Below are 14,725 nucleotides of genomic sequence, written 5' to 3' on the forward strand. Positions count from 1 at the left end.
AAGAGAGCAGAGAGCTGTTTCGAATTATTGCTTTCCATTTAGGGAATTTTGCATAGTACATATCCTTCACGCTTCATGTCTCGGGTCAGCGCTGTCTACTCATCTTCTTTCAGCCTCAGATGGTTTTATTTGGAGAGGACCAGCTAAGCTAACCGGACAGATGTTTTTTTATTCTTCCCTCAAATCTATACACTCCACATTATTACAAGCGCTTACGTTCCCAGACAATGATTTACTGCCAAAAGACGATTCATGAAACATCCTGTCACTTAGAGCTGAAAAACACAAACAAACATGTCACTGGGGTTCCTTTTGTGTGAGAGTGGCTTGCGTGTAAATGAAACCGTTCCTGTAGCTCTGACAGAGCTGAAAGACAAAGGCAGGCGATCTGTATGTTTTCTGTGAAGGACGGGCCGCACTGATTCTGTTGTCTTGAGGAAGGAAATCCTTTGAAGAGGTGCTGTAAAACAGCTCAAGGGCTTTTCAGTGCCTCACCCTTCTTATCTGCGCTGTCTCTTTAAAGAGATCATGGTGTAATTACGGCATTAGTAGGTAATTAGGATCATTTTGGCAGGTATGTGAAGGAGCTGCTCAGTCCTGAGATGAGAATGGCCTGTGAAAATGCTTTAGCACACGGTTGGACAAATAAAAATGTGGTCCTTTTTCCTTTTGGTGTAATGGTATTGGAGTAGCTACTGTAAAAACTACTGTATTTGGTTATGACTCTTATTGGATATGCTAAATTTGAATCTATTACACATTTATGCATTTGCCAGTCATTTTAAAACAACTTGCATTGCATTCAAAATAGACATTTTAGTTCATTTTTTAGTTTATTTGATTCTCTAGGAATCAAACCCATGGCATTGGGGTTGTTTCTATGCTGTAATTGTTTCCTTTGTCAAGCATCAGATTATGATTATCAGATTATACCATAATTTTATTATCCTGAAAGATTGCTGAAGACAACTGGTTTTGCATTACTTTTGCAGTTACTTGCAGTGATTATATTTGTAGCCAGTGGCTCTTAAATGCTCATCAAATGATCATTTCTGTACGGAAATTAAAATGAAATTTTTGACAGATCTTCCTATGTGCTCATACTTATCATGTCTCCCTGACACCGCGAACAAATGCAGACCTCTTTAAACCCTTCAAATGATGACATAATAATTATGCTGACTGATAATGAACTCTCTCTTTCTTTGAAGATCTGTTATTATGAAATATGCTACCTTTAAGTCATAAACGTGTATATACTTGTTATACTGTTATATATACTGTGTATGTATATATATATATATATATATATTTTTTTTTTAAATCAGAGTTTTGAACCGATTCACTTGAAATAGATTTAGCTTGATCTGATTCACTAAAAAGAATTGATTGAATTGAACTCATTCTATAACCATTTTCACTACTGCAGTTTAACAACTGCATTCAACTAGCCTTTTTGACTTTAAATGGCACATAACAAAACAAACTGTCACTATTAATTTTTCCATCTAGACTAGAAACTGGATTTGACCTTATACTGACAGTGAAACGTCTGGCAACATAAAACTAAAATTTGGCTCTCCATGTCTGTGAGGGGAAGCAAGCACATCGTCATATATGTAAACAATCTTCCCTATCTTTTTTGGCATTGAATTTTTGATTGAAATGATATGTTCTAATGCATAATACTTTTATTGATAAAAACAATGTATCACGATTTCCACAAAAATATGAAGCAGCACAACTGTTTTCTACATGGATAATAATAAGAAATGTTAATTGAGCACCAAATCAGCATATTAGAAGAATCACATAACGCTAAAGACTGGAATAATGACTGCTGAAAAATCAGCTTTGCCATCACAGGAATAAATTACATTATCAAATATATTAATATAGAAATATTAAAAATGTTCATAATGTTTTACAATATTATTTTTACTGTGTTTTTGATCAAGTAAATGGAGTCTTTTAAAAAAAAAAAAATGTTTTCAAATCTCACCACCCCTACAAGGTATGCGCTATATATGACTTTCAAGTTCATACACTGTAAAAAGTGAAAGTTGACTTAACTTAAAAAAATTGAGGAAACCCGTTGCCTTAAAATTATTAAGTACATAATAATAAAAAAAAAAGTTAAGTGAACTTGACAATTCAATTAACTTATTTTTTTTAAATTATCATTTACTTAAAAATTTTAAGGCAACGGGTTTCCTCAATTTTTTTAAGTTGTCAACTTATCACTTTTTACAGTGTAAGTGCACACTTTCAAGAAGGTCTTGAAGGCAGTAAAAGTATTTCACATCCGAGAAAAAAAAAAATAATCTCACTGTGAAAGATTCAAATTGGAAGACAAGATATTTACATTTTTAGGTTTCGGCTTATGATTCTTATCGCAGGTCTGATTTCATGTCACAATAATGCATTTCAACACTAATACTTGAAGGACATGTTTAGAAACTCTTGGTACAGTCTCTTGGTCAACTTTGCCCCCACAAGTGGTTTTGGTTTGAATTTGGATCTTATATAAGACATTTTAAAGCGGTTGATGTAATTTGGCACACGCGCTCGTCTTTGAATTCATCAAATGCAGCTCCAATCAGTCCTGCGCCCAGGACTGTTGACACTAGCAGGAAATCAAAGTCCAGCGCGGCAGTCCTGCACTGCCCAAACCATGTGCTTGTGCATGAGGCAGCCTCACGGGGAAGATTAATTAGTGTACACAAACGTGTGTGGATGTTTATACACCAGAGTGTGTTCTGAGATGTTAACATATCAGTCAGCTCTTGCTCTCCTTCACTGCCAACCACATGGCCAGACACATGTACACACACACGCACAGACATGTATATACTCACGCATGTATGTGTGTATGCATATGCACACAAAATAACGTGGCCTTCTGTGCGCAAGTTACATACTTTTCGATGCGCGATAAGAACCGTAAAGACGCAAAACACATAGATAGCTACGTACGCAGTCCAAGCTAGCCATATTGAATTAAAAACAGGTGTCTTCATAGTTTGCATTCTTCCCAAACACAAAAGTGGTTTGACCTGAGCGGTTTCGAGTGTGTATCGAGCCCTATCAAACCAGGGTTTCGGTGTAATTCTGTATTTATAAACACGAGTGCACTTGGGTTTGTGTGACACGGACCGTGTGCTACAGACTACCACAGGCATAGCCCGACTATTGAAACCATATTTTCACCCCTTTTCCTAGCACTTATTTTGATGGGAAGCCTGTCGTACATCACGGGAACGCTTTGATGGGGGTCTCTGAAATGCCTCAAACCGATCCCTCTTAAAACTGATGTGTGGTGGGATTGAGTCTTGCTCCTAAGTGCTGCAATAACAGCAAGCTTGTGTGGTTGAAAAATTGAACGGAAAGTGAGTTCAGAAGCCATTCATTACGATTTAACAGGATATTACTTGTTGTTTAACATTTTAGTTACTTAGCAGGTCGCCGTTGTAATGGTTTAAAAGTGTGCGCCTATAAAAATGAGCTCTAAGTAATGCATGTAGTGATGTGGTGTTTTCTTTTGCTCGAAAGGAGCGTTGATGGAGGGTCGGGATGGTCTCCGTCCTCTTCACAAACCGAGGATTTGTCCGGCATCCGTAGTCATTAGTCATAATTAGCTATGGTTATTTTTCCACTGCAATTGAACAATTAAACTTGAAATTGCTTTAAAGAGAGTTGGGAATTAAAATAAGCTTAATAATAGTATTAACTTCCAATGACTGGAAAGCTCTCTCACAGTTTAGCAACACAGAGAGCTTAACATGCCACGTGAAACCAGTGATAACTCATTTCTTACACCGTATGAAGAAACGTAAGTGGTCTGTGGCTATATCGACTAAACTATGTCTTGGGAGCAGTAGCACATGCTTAAATTAATGATGGTCTTTCTTATGACTTGTGATGGAATCGGTGGTTTACAGATCTTAGGTGAACGAATCTTCAGTCCATGCACTGATTCATATTTTGTTAACCAAAATCGCTTTTTGCAATGACCATATGCAATTAAAATGAGGCAAGGATTTTGTTAAATGATTTAGGTTATTTTTGTTTTTCTATCGTTTATTTTGTTATCATTTGTAGGGAAAAAAGTGTACATTATGATCTCTAGATTTTGTTGACAAATGTAATTTTTTTTGGTTGAGCTCGTAGCACAATATAATGCACTTACTTGTCGCCACCAACTGGAGTAACGTAAAATCACTCAATGAATCGATCAACTAATGTGAACAAATTTTGGAGTGAACTGATACAAAAAATTTGGGTCATTTGGATGAATCCAAATTGCTGTGGAAAGTGATTCATTCAAGTTAATTGTTTAGTTCATGTAGCTAAATGAACAAATTAAAAGCGAATTCAACTCCCTGCACTTTGTTTTCGTTGTAAACCCTTGATTATTTTTAATGCCTGCAAAGTACACTCTTAAAAACAAAGGTTTCAAAATGGAATTTTCACATTGATTCCAGAGAACCTTTCTCCTCTATAAAGGACCTTTTGTGCAATGGAAAGATTTCATTGATGTTAAAGGTTCTGCCATTTCCAATAAAGAACCATTATTTTTAAGATCGTACCACTCTGAGAATATTAGACAATGCTCTTTTGTAATTATTTTAAGAATTATTGCTGTTGTTAATGGGGTCACTATTTATGAATTGTTATAAATAAGTTATTAATTTGTCATGTGTTTCAGATTTCAGATAGACATAACTAACGTTTATAGAAAATAGACTTGCTATATGAATATTGTAGTTCAATTTGAGCAGACAAGTCATTTTTTATTTAAAGCATGCAGATTTTTTGCTATCATTTATCTGTTATCTTTACTGTATAATCTAAATCCGTTTAGCTAAATTTGTTTAACGCTTTTTTGGCACATCTCACTTAAAAGCATCTTCATCATTTGCTCTGAAGTGTTCAGTAGTGTACAAGTGTACATTTCCTTTGTTTAGGTGTAACATGAGCCCACATGACTTCTCCACTGTCCTTTTGAGATGAACGCTGAAGAATGCGTCCCATGTAATTAATGTAATTGCATCCCATGTAATGGGATTCTGTGAGAGGGGCTTGCGTGCAATTAGAATTGATTACATGGTGAGGAATGTGAACAGCATGTACATGTGGCGTATGATTATAAAAGCAATCTGGCCTTTTTTAAATTCATTTTAAGAAATGGGACACATATAGTTTTTTTTTTTTTATCATCTGATGCTGCATTACAAAATCAAAATATAATTTAAAATGAGAGAAATATAGATGTTTTTGCTCAGTCTTTACTGTGTAGCAAACATACAGTTTACTTCTCGTAGTTGTTCCCTCCTCTTGAAACAACTTGTGCGGAAAGAGCCCTATAGACATGGATTTAGAGATGTTTTCCTGGTATGGAAGTGCTTTGATCTCTTTTTGGGATTTTGGGTGTACATGTCCTGATAGTTGCTGTAGGTAATCATGTGTCATAAATGGAAATAAGCTGGCTCAGAAATGAGCCGTAGCGCTCTGGTGCAGTCCAGCTTGTTATGGGAGTCTTATGTCTGTGATCAGATAGCTACCCTGACAATATCCAGACCCCTTTCTGTTTCCATTACATTGGGAGAGGGGGGATCCGGCACTTTAGTTCTACTCACTGGGTTCAGCAGTTGCTGAACTTGCTACAAAAGTTCACACAGTCGACTCCAAGAGAGTTCAAAGGCACCAATTTTTTAAATACATCCATGCGTTCATACTCATAGTTGAACTACATTAGCCAAAGTTACTGAAGAGCTCCTTGGCAGCGTTTTGAAACTAAGGCCTGTTTCACACAGCACACAAAAGCAGAGTATGTGGTGCATATTTATTTTGGCACCCATATTAACAAACTACGGTGTTCACACTATAGCTAAGCTGTGCAGTGCTGTGTAGCAGAGGTGCGAGTAGATTTTTAATGCCGGTGAAGTGCACTACTCCCTCATTGTGCCGCATTCATGAAACGTTCAGAAATATATGCAAAAATGTGGAGGAAATTGTGCATAAAATGGGCCTTCCTGAAAAACCTATTCATGAATCTCAGATTTGATATTAAAAGTGAGTATTTTACACATTTGTGCGCACCTGTACTCTCATTCGCAATTAGCATAATTTCCACCCATGAATTGTTATGTGGATCACATGTATAGGAATGCTGTAGAATCTTTTGCACTCCCTTCACAGGTTTCGCAGTATATTGCATAAATTCTAAAGAGACTAATTGGCTTAAAAATTATTATTATTTTATTAGCAAAAGTGTTAAGCTTGCAGATAAATTCCATTGACGCTCAGATTAATAGTGTATAATAATAATAAAAAAATAATGGACAACACAGTTTTCAGTCATTTTTGTTTATCAGTGAAATTATTTTTTAATTATATATTTATAGTGTTATCAAAATGTAGTGTCTAAAAGAACACAAGACATTTGGATGTTTTACTTGCCATTCATATGTGGATAGAAGCAGGTGTAATAACTGATATTTTACAAATACAAAGACTTTCATGAACCCAAAAATGTACAAAAGAACAACATTATAAACAATTTCCAAAAAAGTATTTTGCTTGTGTGTCATGAATGAGGTCCATTGTTTGAAAAATAGACATCTGTGGTGCTTGATGCATGTTACAAACACAGTAACAGGCACACAAACACTTTCTCTTCAATAAATCTGACATAAACCAGACAATTCAACTAGTTTGGTTGTTCTGTGTAGATTAATTACCATTCTGATTTAAAAAATTGTACATGCTCCTTATTTAAATTAGGTTTCATGACCATTTAGTTTGTGATAATACTCACTGGCTCACCCATGATGACCATTTTACGATTTATGGCTGTTATTAATAGAAATACTTAAAGGGAAAGTTCACCCAAAAATGAAAATTCTGTCATCATTTACCTAACCTGTGTGAGTTTTTGTCTGTTGATAGATATTTTGATATTTTGACTTCAATATTATGGAAAAAAATACTGTGGAAATCAATGGCTACTGTCAACATTCTTCAAAATATCTTCTTTTGAGCTCGACAGAAGAAAGGTTAGAGGTTTAGAGCAACTTGTGGGTGAGTAAATGATAGAAGTTTCATTTTTGGGTGAACTATCCCTTTAATACTGTATTCCAGAAATCACTTTGTTTTCTATACAGATTCCCAGTTCTGAGTCTGCAGTAGAAAAACATCAGCGTGAGTCAAACTACATGCATGTGTTGTGTGACACAGAAATGGAGTTTAAATGCTTTACATTTTACTAAACTAAAATCTAATTCAAATCATGAGATGTGATCTTGGGAGTCTGGCTCTTCGTGTGAGTAAAATAATAATAAAAACACGTAAGCATGTTATTCTGTATTACCGATTTATTCCTATTCCTAATTTAGTGATAAAGAATGAATTACAGGTGGCAGGCTAACCTGCGAGAAAAGCTTCACGGTTGTCCAAAGTCAACAATATTTTCTAGTCCTTCCAAGTATAGGCTTTGTCTTTTTAACATTTGTCATTATTTAAATTCACCACCGATAAAGAGTAAAACAGTCCAAAAAAAAAAAAACCATGAGGATGAGAGAGGCAGAGAAAGTGAGGGATAAATAAAGAAAGAAAGAGCTTATATCTCTGGAAATACTTGAGTTCTCTGTTGTTCTTCATCCGTCCAGAGCTCCAGGGAGAGTTTGGCTCAGGATGCTGCTTACACACTAATTACCTTATTACTGTAGCTCAGCAATATGGAACTGATCAAACTAGCTGTTTTTAGGAAAACTAGCTGTTCTATCAATGAGATTTACTCCTTAAAGAAAAAAACGCACTCTACTGCACAGTAGTAACTGTGTGTGAAAACTGTAACATTGTTCTATCTATCATTCTGTCGCTCTGTTGTTTTATCTATCTTATGTAATCGATCTATCTATCTATCTCAAGTGTTTGAAGTGTTTCTGTCATAGCTAGTTTTGTTGGTGGAGAAAACTAGTCAAATTGTCTATAAAGAAAGTTACAGGCTATATTAACTTATTGTTTACAAGACTGCATCACAGCCTTGTGCTTACATGACTGGATCAGAACAACAAAGTCCTGCTTAATATTGCAAAAATTCGCAAACTAGCCTTGCATTTACAAATGATTGAAGCGCATTTAGCTTGGTTCCTGTGCTGGTTCTCTACCTGATCCAGAGTACGATGAGGAGGGAGATTGTGGGTTACCTGAGGAACGAACCCACATCTGGATCTGTTTCCTCCTCTGCCCTGACAGCACAGACCTGCTTTCCATCCACCTGTCTTTGATATACTGCGCCGTTTTAATCACCTCACAGTGCTAAAGGCTGCACAACAAGCAGAACTCCCACAATTCTCCAAGACGTGGCAAGGTGGTTCAACATATTGAGCAAAATAAATATATAAATGAATACATATATAATGGCATGCTTACTGTATTAAAGCTTTTTAACTCTAGTAAACAAGTCCATATAACAGCATTTGTTTGATGTCTGAAAGCCTGTTAAGTAAGAGTGATAAAAGGTCCGTCATTGGTGTTTGACTGCTTGTTTGAATTAAATGCAATCTTGACCTCATTATGGTAATATTTTAACGAGTCTGTAATTGGAACATTTCCCTGCTGCTTTAAAGTGCTGATTTAAAAGACCAGCTTTTATAGTTTGGTACCCAGGGAAGCTGGGTGTTGGATCTTTTTATGAGACTTTGTACATCTGTACATGTGATTAGAGTATTTATGTAGGCTGTTTAAGAAATGACACTTTGCTGTTAGTGTTGATGTTTCAAATTGTGATAAAAGCCATAAAGATGACTACACAATTAAACTGAAGTTTAGCAGTCACGCAAATGCTCGTTTCTGTCTTTGAATTGCTAGCCGTGCTGACTGGTTATCTGCCTGTTGGTTGTTCTTGTGATTCTGTTTTGATTCATCTGTCCATAAATGCTCATGAGAGAAATACAACTTCTGCCCATGCCGCAGTCAAAAAATGTTATCAAATGAATTTAATATCTGAACAGAAATGCCAAGACTTGTTTATGATGTTAGCCGCTTGAATCCATGCCCAGACAGAATCTGCAAACCTTTTTTCACATTTTCTGTTCTGATTGTGGTGAGTAATTTGTGAAAAAGGGTTTGTGTTCCCTGAAGCTGTACTACACTCTTATTGGTAACTGAAAGCATTATCAAATTAGCTAACATATTTAATAAACAAAGACAGAAAGAGTATGGAAACTTTGTGGAAGATGGGACTTTGAAATTGTTCTAAATGCTTCTTTAAATGAAAAATACAGTTGATTCAACTTTACTGTGGGTACCTACTTAAAATAACGGAGTATCCACTTTTTATAACTGACCTTTAGCTCAGAATCTCTCATCACAGACAAGATGAGGCTCCATGTGCGTCTCTCATGGTTTCATCTGCTTCCTTTTAAACACAGGAAATGAAGTCAAAGGGTAGTGAAATATTTGTGTTTATTTTTGCTGCTCTTAACAGATAGAATTTCCAAACATGGCCCAACGGCTGTCCATTAACAAAATCAGAATTATCATGTCTGTCTGTCGGGCAGATTTAAAATTTGAAAACTTTCTTTGATGCATTTCTGTTTTTTATTTCCTTTTAATCTGCTCTGTTTGTATGTTAGCTTTTGCCCTAAAGTTTTCCTAAATTCATCCAATCATGAATATTCTTGTTTTGAAATATTTAAAAAGGTTAAATTTAAAGTTGAAAATTTTATTAATTATATGTATTTTATAGTCAGTATACAAGAGTCCAAAGTCCAAACTAAATGATTATTATGATAAAAATGAAAGTATCTATGTTACAGCTGTGTCTGGCTTTTTCCCAGCCAGGTCTTTAGACAAACTTTACAACTTTGCCGACTGCGCGGGACTGCACCTGATCTTTGGGCTGAATGCCTTGCACAGAAACCCTGACAACTCATGGAACACCTCCAGTGCTCTGAGTCTGCTCAAATACAGCGCCGGCAAAAAATACAACATCTCCTGGGAGCTCGGCAATGGTGAGTGCTTACTGTTGCAGATTCACAAATTATACTTTTGATATAATATCAGTCTGTGACATGGAAGGTTGTACTTGTGCTTATGAAAGAAAAAGGAAGCATCCATCCCATCAAGCAGTGGTTCATTTGTATGCAATTGTTTAACTAAAAGGTTACAGGTTCAAACCTTCACACTTCAAATTTGATCCACTCCCCTTCCCCCCACGGCCATTCAATATATATATATATACACATGAGTTTGTTTGTTGAATCTGAACAGATTTGGGGAAATTTAGCATTACATCACTCACTCACCAATGGATCTTCTGCAGTGAATGGGTGCCGTCAAAATGAGATAAAAACATCATAATAATCCACAGGTAATGTAAGTAATCCACAAGCTATGTGTTTATAAGAAACAAATCCATCAAGACGTTTTTAATTTCAAATAGTTGCTTCAAGAGAGAAATATGCACAGATCAAGCACCATTTATGAGCAAAACAGTTCTAAACAAATATGTTGGTATGTTTTGATGTGAGGACAGCAGGGGATGGACTTTTTCAATGGAGGAAGCATTATTATGGATTATGCACTCATAGTTTGGCCAGAAGAAATAGACAGAAATGATAGATTTGTTTCTTTGTTTGGATTCTCGCTCTGATGGCACCCATTCACTGCAAAGGATTCAGGAAATATTAAGCATGATGGGATCAATATGAAATATTGAAACAAGCGTATTTGTCACTGTCCTTTTTCTCTTTCTCTATTTATTTATGTCCCAGCAAGAAACCCTCTTGGAGTTTGAGGGGAAATGCTAAATTTGAAAGAAGGCCCTTAAATCTGCACTCAGCAACTATATTTTGTTTCTAGTGTCTTCTCATTGACAACCAGCCACTTGAGACACTTGTAGGTCTTGATGTACAACAGCCTACAGGCTGGAAAGTGTCAGCTGGATAAGCTGAGAATAGAGAATTGTTGTTATTTCCTTTTACAGAAGCAGTCTTTACCGACGCAATAAAAATGACCGACATGGGCAATTCAGATGGGTTTAAAAATCTCAGGGAAGCTCTGGTCATTATTACATCACCCCACCTCTTCATATAAAACAAATCCCATTCGAATAGGGCTTATGCCAGGAGACAAATTCACAAAGCAGAATCCAAAAGGACACCTGGTGACTTTGTAATCTGCTCTAAGCACTCATTCATCTATTGTCCTGTGCCAGACATGCTGCAAATTGCCCCATTCATGTTGCCCTTGTATCAAAAAAACAGCACAGAGTGTAAAACCTTTGACTTGAATAATTATGATCTTATGATGATATGGGTTCCTTGCATAAAATTAGACCGAATATAAGCTTTGTTACTGACAGCACGTGTAGCCTGAAATATTGCACACTTTCCATACTAAACACTAAACCTATAAAAATACCAGAGAACGATTTAAGAATGTACACAAACCGTATATTGTCTTAATCGTTTGTTTATTGGCTACATGTTGCATGTGTCAAAACTTTACTAGCTGTTTGCATAGCAAAACTGCAGGCGTACAGATCGCTGCTTTCACTCGGAGACTGTCATACGAGACAAAGGAAGCAGCACAATCAGCTAGTATTGAATGTAAAATGTAATTCATATGAAAATTAATAATATCAGAATTTAAGATCTGTCACGTAATTCCAGTTAAGAAGTTATCCTTTCAGCAGAATCTTTTCATTTTACTAACTCTATAAAAAGCATGTTATTACTGGAACAGCCATTTGAATGTTTAAAAGCTGTTACTAAATCAGATTTTACAGAGCTGTTCATTCAAAAACAAACACTTTCAAGCAAACAAAGAGTCCAAAAGAAACAAAGAGAAATATTTTCAGCTGTGGGTTGATGTTTATCGAGTGGGTTGTGCCAGTGTGACACAAAGTGATGCACGGGCACTGTGATGATTTATTTCATGATTGTATTTCATGACTATGTGTTATTTGTGCTTTTTTTTTTAAATGATAGCATAATATTTTAATGGATAATAATAATGCCTCATATTTTCCACTGGCCTCTGCTTGGCCCGGTACTGTATTGACACTACAGCTCAGCATCTCTGTGTTTCTATCCCAGACACAAACACACACTCACACAGGCTGTGATGTTTATAAAGTTCGCCACTTGACTTCTGTAACGTCCTCGCTGTGATTTCAAGTGTGCACCTCCCAAAGTGTTGCCATGTTTAAATAGTTTACAAAGCGCTGACCACAATATAGGTCGTAATTCAAAGGCAGTTTGCATATTCGCTTGTGATTGGGTGTCAGGTTGCTTCAGAAGTCTTAAAGGGATAGCTCCCACAAAAATACAACTTCTGCTGGAACATATGAGGATCAATTTTGAAGGATCTTTACACAGCTGTTTTACTATTGACCGTGATTGTTAAGAGAAAAAATATATTATTTCTATTCTGCAAGGATGCATTAAATTGATCAAAAGTGACATTTTACATTTATTTTTATATTAATTTAATTTTAAATAAATGTTGTTCTTTTGAGCCTTCTATTCATCAAAGAATCTTGAAAAATATATCATGGTTTCCACAAAAATATTAAGCAGCAAAACTGTTTTCAACGTTAAATAAAACTCAAATAAAATAGGGAAATTGCAACCTGGTCTCATAAAAATACGTACCTCTGCACACTTTTTGTGCGACACCGTTTTACGTACCTTGCTGCACGTTTCGCCGCAGTTTCAAATAGAAATGTCCACTGAGTGGCGCTAAAACACAGGTTCAATATGTGAACCCTGGCATGTTTTTATTACGTAGATATTGGTACGTATTGCTGTTTTTTTATTACGTTGCTTCAGATACATATTGCGGCGGTTCAGAATTCAAATATCCGGGGACTGTCGCTAAAGGTTAATGCTCTATCGTGTTGGAAATATGCCCTACACCAAATCCAGCCCTAAACCTACCCGATAGTGTTAACAAATGCAAAACTGATATAAAAAAGTATTAGCTGATGCAAATGTGCCATTTGAACTTCTTTTTATGCAGATTTGAACTGCTTTGTCGAACCGTAGTTAAACGGGTTTCAAACCGGTGCTTCTCGTCTCCTAAATCCATCTCCGTACTCCGTGAGCTACCGAACAAACTTATCGTCTATGAAAACCCATAGATATGAAGCTGGATGTGTGCGATGCTAACATTCAAAGCATCAGTTTTCAAATCTCCCAGCATATTAATATTGTTTTGAAGTCATAGCATGATATTCTTCAAGTAATTGTGCGAAAATTCCGCTTTTTTAATCGCAACTCTGTAAATTTGTGTGAAAGTGTTCATTTATTTTGGAAACTGCAGTGATATGTACTTATTGGTACATATTTCATGTCACGCTAAAAAGTGCACCCAGGTACGTAAATGCCATGAGACCAGGTAGGAAATTGTGACATTTTTTCACACATTTTTTTTTCAGTTTTTTTTTTTTTTTTTTGCAATTTCTAGAAGAGAAGACAGGTCTGAAAAAGAAAAAGGTCTGAATTGTGAGTCTCAATTACTTTTTTTATAATTTTTTTTTTTCATTGCGGAAACAAATTCCTTCCATACAAATATTTCTGTAGGATCATGTGACGCTGAAGACTGGAGTAATGACCGTCTAAAATTCACAGGAATTCCGTCCATCACAGGAATAAACTACATTTTTATATATTCAAAACAGCTATTTTAAATTGTAATTATATTTCACAATATTATAGTTTTTTTCTGCATTTTTGATCAAATAAGTGCAGCCTTGGTGAGAAGAATTCGAGACTTTCAAAACCATTTAAAAATTATACTGACCCAAACTTTTCCAGTTAAATTAATCAGCCGTCTTTAATTAGTTAGTCTTATCATGCATTATTTTTCTTTATTTCCCGCTACAGAGCCCAACAGTTACCGCACAATGGCTTCTCGATCAGTCAACAGCTCTCGCCTGGCTCAGGATTACTCTCTTCTGAAGACGTTACTGCAGTCGGTGCGTTTCTACAGCCGAGCAAACCTCTACGGGCCCAACATTGGCCGTCCTCGAAAAAATGCAATCCTGTTACTAGATGGGTGAGTGTCTCTGTGGTTTTTTTCAGAAATATTATGGCCTCCCTGTGTGCACTTATTTAAATGTTTGACAGTATGTGGACAGTGATAAATTATAAACTGAATCTGTTACTGCAGAGTTGTGTAGGAAACTCCACGGGTTTCTGTTTGTGTGTTGGTTTAATAAGTATTCTGGATATTTTGATAATGCTGTCAGATATATTGTACTTTCAACTTCGTTTAGCACATTTGATATATTTCTGAATATGAAAATTAAAGTTGTGAGGTTTTTAGTCCATTTTTATTAGCTTTGAAGCCTTTAGTAGATGCATGGATTTACAGTTTTTTTTTTTTTTCATGCTTTTCATTCAAAGATGCACTAAATTAAATGAAAGTGACAGTAAAGACATTTATTTATTTTACAAACATTTCTATTTCAAATAAATGCTGTTCTTTTGAACTTTCTATTCTTCAAAGAATCCTGAAAAATGTATCAGTTTCCAGAAAAATATCACACATTAATAATTAATAAATGTTTCTCGAGCAGCAAATCAGCAGCTTTTTTAAAATAAAAAATTTCTGAAGGATCATGTGACACTGAAGACTGGAGTAATGATGCTGAAAATTAATCTTTTAATGACAGGAATAAATTACATTTTAAAATGTATTAAATAGTTAC

General features: G+C 35.7%; 1 protein-coding gene across 1 annotated transcript in view; it reads left to right on the forward strand.

The window, feature by feature from the left end:
- The window catches only part of hpse2 (heparanase 2), a 92,188-nt gene that overhangs the window by 42,097 nt on the left and 35,366 nt on the right, over window positions 1-14,725 (forward strand). Inside the window, exons 5-6 of the mRNA XM_058796401.1 lie at window positions 9,846-10,019; window positions 13,899-14,070. Coding sequence (XP_058652384.1) covers window positions 9,846-10,019; window positions 13,899-14,070 — 346 coding nt within the window. The remainder of the gene's footprint in view (window positions 1-9,845; window positions 10,020-13,898; window positions 14,071-14,725) is intronic.

Source organism: Onychostoma macrolepis, chromosome 13 (genome assembly GCF_012432095.1).
Source record: "Onychostoma macrolepis isolate SWU-2019 chromosome 13, ASM1243209v1, whole genome shotgun sequence".
Classification (NCBI taxonomy): Eukaryota; Metazoa; Chordata; class Actinopteri; order Cypriniformes; family Cyprinidae; genus Onychostoma; species Onychostoma macrolepis.